At 46.5% G+C, this 9924-nt stretch overlaps 2 protein-coding genes across 4 annotated transcripts in view; one reads left to right on the top strand and one right to left on the bottom strand.

Annotated features, from left to right (window-relative positions):
• The window catches only part of ANKRD6 (ankyrin repeat domain 6), a 207202-nt gene that overhangs the window by 4221 nt on the left and 193057 nt on the right, over positions 1-9924 (bottom strand). For 2 of the 3 annotated variants that reach the window (XM_003258333.4, XM_030809470.1), the window contains 6 exons: positions 7763-7867; positions 6243-6377; positions 5730-5915; positions 5096-5248; positions 1780-1893; positions 253-379 (listed from right to left, as the gene is read on the bottom strand). In XM_003258333.4, the coding sequence (XP_003258381.2) occupies positions 253-379; positions 1780-1893; positions 5096-5248; positions 5730-5915; positions 6243-6377; positions 7763-7867 (820 nt within the window). The remainder of the gene's footprint in view (positions 1-252; positions 380-1779; positions 1894-5095; positions 5249-5729; positions 5916-6242; positions 6378-7762; positions 7868-9924) is intronic. The other variant, XM_004087621.3, reaches the window with a different exon arrangement.
• LYRM2 (LYR motif containing 2) overlaps positions 1-9924 on the top strand; it is a 38184-nt gene that overhangs the window by 10157 nt on the left and 18103 nt on the right. The window contains exon 3 of the transcript XR_004029324.1: positions 7841-8068. The gene's annotated coding sequence lies outside the window, so the exon portion shown is untranslated. The remainder of the gene's footprint in view (positions 1-7840; positions 8069-9924) is intronic.

Below are 9924 nucleotides of genomic sequence, written 5' to 3'. Positions count from 1 at the left end.
CAATGTTATCACCAATCAACGATTCTTTAATTCCTTTATTCAAATAAGTTTGAGCACATAAATGAGTGCTTTATTGTATAGCAACTGAGTATATGGTTACGAGCAAAATACAGTCCTTGCCCCTACAGAGTGCACTTTACCATCCAGTGTTTCCCACAGCCCTATCATACAGACTGCCTTTCAACGCAGCAGAGTACAAGAGCTGCTGGTCGTGTTCCTTTTGGACAAAAGGGCTCTCTGTATGTGGGTTACCTGTAGAGGACTCGCAAGTAGATGGTGTGGATTTAGCTCTGCAGGCCCTAGAATCTCCAGAAAGCTTCTGCTCCAGATTCTGAATCTTTAACATGCACCAGGTTTTTAATTCATCCACCAAGGATATCTTTAAAAAAAAAAAAAAAACCCACAAATAAGTACACAGAAGAATCAAGTGAATTTGATACATGGTTTATGAATTAAAGCATCGAGGATGGACTTTTCAATTATAACAGTTGAGGATACCATCCAACAAACCCAAAAGTTATGGCTTGCCCACTGCTATGGTTTGGATATTTGACCCCTCCAAATCTCATGTTGAAATTTGATCCCCAGTGTTGGAGATGGGGCCTCATGGGAGGTATTTGTGTCAAGGGGGTGAATGCCTCATGACTGGCTTGGTACCATCCTCACGGTTAGTGAGTTCTTGCTCTATTAGTTTTTTTTTTTTTTTTTAGACAGAGTCTCACTCTGTCGCCCAGGCTGTAGTGCAGTGGCACGATCTTGGCTCACTGCAAGCTCTGCCTCCTGGGTTCACGCCATTCTCCTGCCTCAGCCTCCTGAGTAGCGGGACTACAGGCGTCTGCCACCACGCCTGGCTAAGTTTTTTGTATCCTTAGTAGAGGTGGGGTTTCACCATGTTAGCCAGGATGGTCTTGATCTCCTGACCTCGTGATCCGCCCACCTTGGCCTCCCAAAGTGCTGGGATTACAGGCGTGAGCCACCGCGCCCATCTGCTCTATTAGTTTTTGAAGGAGCTGGTTGCTTAAAACAGCCCGGCACCTCCCTCCTGTCTCTCTTGCCTCTTGTCTCGCTAGGTGATCTGTGCACACCAGCTCCCCTTTACTTTCTACCATGAGTGGAAGCTTCCTGAGGCCCTCACCAGATGCAGATGCTGGCACCATGCTTCTTGTACAGCCTGCAGAACCATGAGCTGAAGAACTCTCTTCTTTACAAATTACCCAGCCTCAGGTATTCCTTTATAGCAACATAGACTAAGCCACCCATCCTATAGGCCACAGCGGGCACCCAAGCAGAGAGCTATCTACAATCTTCATTAAGTGACTTAGAGCCACCTTAAACTCAACCACCCAAAACCACCCAAATCTTCCAAACCAAGTACTTCTGGTTGCTTAGAAAGCCTGAGTTCTCACACACTCACTGTACTCATTCCATGTCTCTTATCTTGGTGAGACAGTAAACTCCCTGAGGGTAGAAACTATGTCTTGTTCTAAATCTGTAATGGCCTAACAATGCACAATACATGGAATGAGTTCAGGACAGAAATGGCATCTTCCCCAGCATGTTCGGTCTTCATGTGTTGCCAGCATATTCAGCCATGAACATAAACAGAACTGCAGGTTCTCTTCTATTAACCTCATTTCAGTATCATAAAAATGATACACTATATAATGCAAAAGCTCTTAGGGAGTCTCAGCCTCCGAGTTTTCAGTGGCAGGCCTGCCTGAGCTCAGTGGGCCTGTGTGGTAAATCATAAGTTAAGGACTGGCAGATGCTGGTTCCTACCTGTCGTTTCTCCCCCTCATGCTTCTCCACGTCTGAGTGCTGTTGCAGGCGGTTCAGGCACTCCGTCCTCTCTGCAGAAAGTCGCTCGACCATCAGCTTGTCCAAAACACGCATCTAGGAGTCAAGTGGAGCAGAGTGTAAGACTGAGATGATCTCAGGGTGAGCCCTGGTTTCTCAGCTCCTGCAGAGGGGCTCGGGGAACCAAGTAGGAGCCCCTGCAGGCAAACTTCAACCCCTTATCTGATTCCATTTGCATATAGGACTCATGGAACTTTTTCAGAATTCTTGAGCATGTTTCTATGAGGCCAATGTTTCTTTTAAAAAAAAAATCTCATTTGTTAAAGTTTAAGAGGTATAAGGACTGTGAATATACAGGCCAGGCGTGGTGGGCCATACTCCCACCACCTGAGGTCAGGAGTTGGAGACCAGCCTGGCCAACATGGTGAAACCCCATCTCTACTAAAAATACAAAAATTAGCCGGGCGTGGTGGCACATGCCTGTAGTCCCAGCTACTTGGGAGGCTGAGGCAGGAGACTCATTTGAACCTGGAAGGCAGAGGTTGCAGTGAGCCAGAAAAAAAAATAAAAAAAGAGAGAGAGACTCTGAATATCCAGTAAATACACAACCTGAGCCCATGCAGGCCTTGTAGGCCTTAAAACATTATTTCCGGCCGGGCGCGGTGGCTCACACTTGTAATCCCAGAACTCTGGGAGGCCGAGGTGGGCGGATCACGAGGTCAGGAGATCGAGACCACAGTGAAACCCTGTCTCTACTAAAAATACAAAAAAAAAAAAAAAAAAAAATTAGCCGGGCGTGGTGGCGGGCGCCTGTAGTCCCAGCTACTCAGAGAGGCTGAGGCAGGAGAATGGCGTGAACCCGGGAGGCGGAGCTTGCAGTGAGCCGAGGTTGCGCCACTGCACTCCAGCCTGGGCGACAGAGCGAGACTCCGTCTCAAAAAAAAAAAAAACATTATTTCCCAGACTACTGTAAGGAAAAACTACATCTCAAAGTATGGAGATTTTTCTCTTCCCCAACCCCACTTTAAAACATGTTAGTGGTTGCCTACAAGGCAGTAAAATGAGCTTTTATCCGGCTCTTGCAGTGAGCAAATCTTTTTGGTGCTTCACTGGAAGTAGCTAAAGTATGTAAGAAGAGTGTAGAAGGAACTTAAAAGATTGCTTCAGAGAACAAGCAGTTGTCACTTTTTAATCACATGCCCTTCTGGAGTCCCCTTCATCTTGGCATTTCCTGTGGGATCCCACACCTAGGAGGGCTAAACTTTCACTGCTTTGACAAGGACCAAAGAATGAAAGGAACTATTGTTAGGAAGAGCCAATCTGCAAAGGCTCACTGGTGAGCTCCCCTCCTGTCAGGGACACACGTGGCATTCCACACCCAGATGTTCAAAACATTAGGAAAAAAGAAACATCAGTTCTGGAGACGTGGTGAGCACCTTCTGTTTTTCTCTTCGGTCCATGTTTTCCTGTGACCTGTGCTCCTCCTGTTTTCTAGGATTGGCCTACTCTCCCCTCCCTTAACCTCTTCCTCCAGGTGGCTGTTTTCAAGAGCAGCCATAGGTATACATTGCTTTGTTCACAGGTCACACTGACTGGCTCAGGTATGAGCATCTGACTCAAGGGTGCCAGGGTCCTTTCTCGGTGATTTGGGAGGAGGACTAAGATTCTATACCCCAATCTGTCACTCCCTTGAACTGAAGTGAGGCCCTTGAGGTATCCCAACATTCATCTCTCATTCCTCTTTCAGCTTAGGCTAGGTGAAGTGGGGTTTTTATACACAAAACAGTCTTCACTAATATATTATTGACCTAGGAAAATATTTTTTAAATGGCCTTTCTATAAAATACAGCAAGTAAGCCTTAAAAATGTTTAATCTTACCAGTAAACAAGGAAATAAAACTTAAACAGTAAAATGTCCTTAATCAACTTGGCAAAAACTTTAAAAAAAAAAAAAAAAAAAGGGCAGGGCATGGTGGATCACACCTAAAATCCCAGCACGTTGGGAGGCCAAGGCAGGCAGGTGGCTTGAGCCCAGGAGTTTGACACCAGCCTAGCCAACATGGTGAAACCCCATCTCTACCAAAAAGATACAAAAATTAGGTGGGCATGGTGGCATCCGCCTTAGTCCCAGCTACTCAGCAGGCTGAGGTGGCAGAATCGCTTGAACCCAGGAGGCAGAGGCTGTACTGAGCTGAGATTGCCACACTGCACTCCAGGTGACAGACCCCATCTAAAAAAAAAAAAAAAAAAAGTTGTAACAAATACTATTTTAGGAAAACTGAGAAAATCTGAATATGGACTGGATAACATTTTCTCAGGTGTGAAAGCAATATTGTTATGAAGTTCAAAGTGTTATTCTTATTCTAAACATTCTGAAATATTTAGAGATGCCCTGTCAGGACAGTCTGCAACTAAATCTGAAATAGTTCAAGAGTTAAAAAAACATATGTGTCAGAGAGACAAGGCAAATGTAGCAACATATTAACTGGCTGACTGCAGGGATTATATACAAGCATTCATTCCATTATTCTGTGAACTTTTCGGTATGTTTGAAAACTTTTAAAATAAAAAGTTGGGAAAAGAAAAAAATACATAATTATTCTAATTTTGTATGCAATGGGAAAGGAGTGTAGCAAAAATTGACACATAAAAAGATGGACATATTAAAAAACTCAAAGAAGATAAACTCCAAATTTTCTTTTTTTCTAGACAGAGTCTTGCTCTGTCACCCAGCTGGAGTGCAGTGGCATGATCTCTGCTCATTACAACCTCACCACCTTCCAGCTTCAAGCAATTCTTATGCCTCAGCCTCCCGAGTAGCTGGGATTATAGGTGTGCGCCATCACACCAGGCTAATTTTTGTATTTTTAGTAGAGGTGGGGTTTCACCATGTTGGCCAGGCTGGTCTTGAATTCCTGACCTCAAGTGATCTGCCTGCCTTGGTCTCCCAAAGTGCTGGGATTACAGATGTGAGCCACCATTCCCAGCCTAAACCCAAATATTAATAGTGCTTTTCAGCACAGTGGGCCTGTAGGTGATTTATTTTCCTAATTTTCATATTTCTAAAAATGCTCTATAATGGGGATATCTTATTTTTATAAGAAGCAATTTAAACATGTTCTTTAAAAAGCTGAAATAAATGTACTTTAACAAAATCACATAAGCAGAAGTAGGCCTCTTCCCTGACAGCCCACTGGACACTCCCAGGGTGGAAGGGTATGCTAAAGTCGAAGTTAGTCCCTGAGTTCATGTTCCACCAGAACACCTTGCAATTAGGAAGCTGGGCCTTACGACATACTTGGTGCTGGGTCTTATTCTCCATCTGCCCCAGCTTTGTATTCATTTTGTCCCGAACCGATCCCAGCTCTGCTTTTATCTCCTCCACAGTAGCCTCTAACTGATTCTCCAGCTTGTTGATTAGAGGTTCACATCGACAACCATTTATTGGTGCCTAAGAAAGAAACAAAAAAGGAATCAATCCCTTGTTCGTTCCTTCATCAGGTATGTTTTGAGCACCCACCACGTGCCAGGCAATATACCAGGGGATAGAGATGATGGAAGAGATAGGCTCATCTTGTCATAACTTTGGAACATCTTAAAGGCCAAGCTTTGGGTGTAGTAGACACTAAGATTCAGAGGGTAAGATATGGTCCCTCTCCTCAAGGTGCTTTTGTATACCCTGGGGCCTCAAGATACCTAGTCACCTGAGGATGGTGCAGCAAGCGCTGCAGCTACACACCTCTGTCTGCCTTGGCCTTAGCAGCAGGAGTGGGTCTGCACCATGCAGGTCGGGAGGCCATCTGGCTTACCTTCAAAGCTTGTGCTTAACTAAGTCAATGCCTAAAGTGGCTATCAGCCCCCAGGAATGCCGTTAAACAAAAACCCTTGCTGAAGGCCTATGTTCCCTTCTCCTGACCTTGCTTAGCAGGTACCTGCATCACTTTCCCATCCTTGCCCCGGTACAATGTGTAGAGCTGATATGCCCTGAACTCATGGGGTGGGGGTGGGGATGAACACCGATGCCTGTTCCTCTTTTTAGGGTGATTATGAGCATGCAGGTTCTTCTGGTGTCCAGGCTGTTGGTCAGCTGGTGGGGTGGGGTCAGAAAATGCTGACACCTGTGGGAGAGGAAGAGACAACACCCCTGAATGCTTTGACCTCTGCAAGACTGACACCAGTCAGGGGCGCCCATGTCACCCCGTTTGGGCAAAGAGCCCCACTTTGTTTCACCGCATGGTGTTCTACTCCAAGCCACACATGTCAAAAGAAATATATCAGCACATTCACCTTATATCTGATGTTAGCCAGATTTAATTTCTGTGCTCTGGCTCCAAACCAGCCAGCCAAGTGAGGTGGCTTTTTAGCTGATGGGCATGACGCTCTGCCAGGACCCTCACCACCTTGCCTCCCAGCCACCCTCTGGGCTGCTTTCTGTGTCTCCTGACCTTGGGCCTTGACTTTCTCCTCCTGTCATCCTTTGCTCTGGGTTCTGGGGAGGCTGACAGGAACTCTTCTCTGGCTTCTTCTTTTCTGGCCACAGCCTGTTCACTGCTGGGGGTATCTCCTGCTGAGACACTGCCCTACAGAAGGAACAAGCCCAGAGACCCATTGCGTTTGCTTCCTTGGCCTTTTCCACTAATAGGGTCAACTTTTCTTTGCAAGATTCCATATAGTAAGGGACCCAGGGGAACCTTTGCAAATGACATAAATTTCAGACATAGGAAGCACTGCTTGGTGGTCTTAACTAACATAGAATGTTTTCCTGGTTGGTTGAACATTTGGCTTTTATTGTATTTATTAGGTCCTAAACTAAATATATTCCTGGGTTCAATTCGATGTTGTAGAACACCAGGAACCTACCTGACACAAAACACCTCAGCATTAGAGATTTTTGGTTGTTTACATTTCAACAAAACGTAACTCACTCATTCTTTGACCTTGGATGCAGCCCCCCTCCTGCCCCCCTCATCCCCCCACTGTACTACCCCAACCCACAAAATTCATGGCAAAGAGTAAGAATCCTTTGAAATGAAAAAATATCATATTTCTGGTCCTTGTGAGAACGTTCACAACTGAATATGTACAATTCACACCTAGGAAGTTAATCAGAGTTGCAATGCCTTAACCCTGGAAATTGATGAGAGGATTCTGAAATAGCAGATAGAAGAGCAAGTACTTGGTGATAACACTTTCTGTGCCAAAAGCTGTCTCTATATCCCAGACTTCTCCCTCCTGAGTGAACTCAAAGGCATGATTTATTCCAGGGCTACACAGCACAAGGGCACCTAGCTGAGGCAGAGGTGTGGGGCAAGAGGAGCTGAAATCAGCTTGGGCTCTGCTCACCATGCGTGCCCTGTGCACAGTGGGTCTGCCCACCAGGGGGCATCTTTTTCTAATTCATATAAGGGAGCCATACAGGCTAGCATAGCCTTGCTCCCCTCCCTAAATGGAAGTGACCTATGCCAGTGGCTCTCAAATTTTAGTCCACATGAGAATCCCCTGGAGGGCTTGTTCCAACAGATTGCTGGGCCCCACCAGAGTTTCTAATCCTGTGGGTTTGAGGTGAGGCCCAAGAATTATCATTTCTGATAAGGTCCCAGGTGACACACTGGACATCACATTTTGAGAGCCACTGCCCTACACAATCTGGGCATGGTGTCAGAGAGGCAGTGCTACCTGCAGGGCATGGGCAAAGGCTGCAGATACCTGGGCTGGTAAGTGTGCCCCCGATGTGTACTGGATGGGTAATGGGCAGCACAGACAGAGGCACATGGCCTGAAACCCTGGGGAATGGAGGATGTGAAACCAAAGAGAAAAAGACTGGCAACAGTTTGAAGAGCTACAGCAAGGAGGAGAGGCAGAGAGGGCCGGGCAGCCACCAGGTGAACCTGGCCGAGGCAGGGAGATAGTTTCCCACCCTCTGAGCACGGGCGGATGTGGGGATGGCGGGAGGACTGCCCCCCACCTTGCTTTGGGCCACCTCATCTCTTGGCACAGACTGGGCTCTCCTCTCTTCCTTGAGCCTCTCTCTCTTTTTCCTCAGGCTTCGCCCACGACTGAAGCGCAAGACCTGAAGGAGGCAAACGGCACTGTTAAAACCACTGGTGTGCGCAGCATCTGCGTGAGAGAATTCTCCGTGGACCTGGGGCTCTGACCTAATGGAATTTACAGCCTAGAGGGTGAGAGCAGGTGTTCACATCAAGCAAGCACCTCTGGACCACCCACCATCCTCCTAGGTCTTGTCCTGGGCACCACAGGGACTCGGAGACAGGTAGGATATTATCCCTGACCTCAAGAAGCTTAAAGTCTATGATGATAATAACTACAGACACTGATGCTGGGCCGGGACTGCCAACTACAAGCACAGAGACTGTGCTCCAGGAAGTGCCATTCACATAAACTAGGATATGAATGGCGTCTCCTGGAGTTGTGCAACGCAGCAGCCCCGTGTGAGGCACAGTCTCACTCTCCATCTTGGTACACTGGACCTGAGCTAGCCCAGCAGATGTTCCCTTGGCCAAACTGTGTCCAAGTCACATCAATTTGATTCAAAATATTATTAAGGTGTATCTATGAGCCATAGTACCAACCACGGGACAGTTATCTCTTCCCCAAAAGGAAGCTTTTACTCTGCCTCTTACAGTGCAGAGTGACAGAATGGACACAGAAAAACATATGTGGGTCAGAACAGATCTCAGTTTGAACCCAGTAGCTGCTGGCTATAGGGTCTTTGGGCAAGTGATTTGACCTCTCTGTGCTCTGTCTTCTCAAATGTAAAAACGGGTCAGGCGCAGTGGCTCATGCCTATAATCCCAACACTTTGGGAGGCCAAAGTGGGAGGACTGCTTGAGGTCAGGAGTTTACGAGCAGCCTGGCAGACAAAGCAAGGCCTTGTCTTTATTTTATTATTATTTTTTTGAGACAGAGTCTCACTCTGTGGCCCAGGCTGGAGTGCAGTGGCATGATCTCGGCTCACTGCAAGCTCCACCTCCTAGGTTCACGCCATTCTCCTGCCTAAGACTCCCAAGTAACTGGGACTACAAGCGTCCGCCACCATGCCTGGCTAAATTTGTTTTTGTATTTTTAGTAGAGACAGGGTTTCACCGTGCTAGCTAGGATGGTTTTGATCTCCTGACTTCATGATCTGCCCATTTGGGCTCCCAAAGTGCTGGGATTACAGGCATGAGCCACCGCACCTGGCTTCGTCTTTATTTTTATAAAAGAAAAAGAAAGAAAAACGGGGAGTCGTTGGGATTCACCAAGAAAAAATAGGTGGCTGGCATGCAGTGGACTGTCAGTCACTGTCAGGTGCTTCCCTACCTGTCTTCAGGAGGCTTAATTGGCAGAGGGTGTTTAACAGAATACAGATCTTTGAGTTGATGGAAGCCTTCAATCTCTGGTCCATAATAGTTAAAAATGTAAAAGAGTCCTTAGACCAAGAAGTCTGAGAACAACTTCCCCAAGTCATTTCTAAAGCTAAATTCAGATTCACCAGGAAATCAAGTATGGTGAAAGAAAGTGACTATACCCATCGCTCACCTGATGTATGGACTCTTAATACAGCACCCGAATCAGCCTAAAATTTACTTTCAGAGCATCTGCGAACCACACCAATCAAAATGACAAGTGACACTCAGAGGTTGCCCAAACCCAAAATAATAATCAGCAAAATTCCCTCCATTCACCATATCATTAGTCAGTGAAAATAACTTTGCATGGCTTCCAGCCTTTCTCAGCAAACCAGACCATCTACCAAATAGGATGTCATTAATCTTTTCCAGTCCACAGAAGTGAGGGAATATTGACCTTGAGGCCTCCAAAAGTAGTATCCTATGGCTGGGCATGGTAGCTCACGTCTGTAATCCCAGCACTTTGGGAGGCCAAGGTGGGTGGATCACCTGAGGTCAGGAGTTCGAGACCAGCCTGGCCAACACGGTGAAATCCCGTCTCTACTAAAAATACAAAAATCAGCTGGGTGTGGTGGCAGGCACCTATAATCCCAGCTACTCAGGAGGCTGAGGCAGGAGAATCGCTTGAACCCCAGAGATGGAGGTTGCAGTGAGCTGAGACTGCGCTACTGTACTTTAGCCTGAGTGACATAGCGAGACTCTGTCTTAAATAAATAAA

Source organism: Nomascus leucogenys, chromosome 3 (genome assembly GCF_006542625.1).
Source record: "Nomascus leucogenys isolate Asia chromosome 3, Asia_NLE_v1, whole genome shotgun sequence".
Taxonomy (NCBI): Eukaryota; Metazoa; Chordata; class Mammalia; order Primates; family Hylobatidae; genus Nomascus; species Nomascus leucogenys.
The sequence above is the reverse complement of the archived record's forward strand: the minus strand, read 5'-3'. Positions and strand labels throughout refer to the sequence as shown.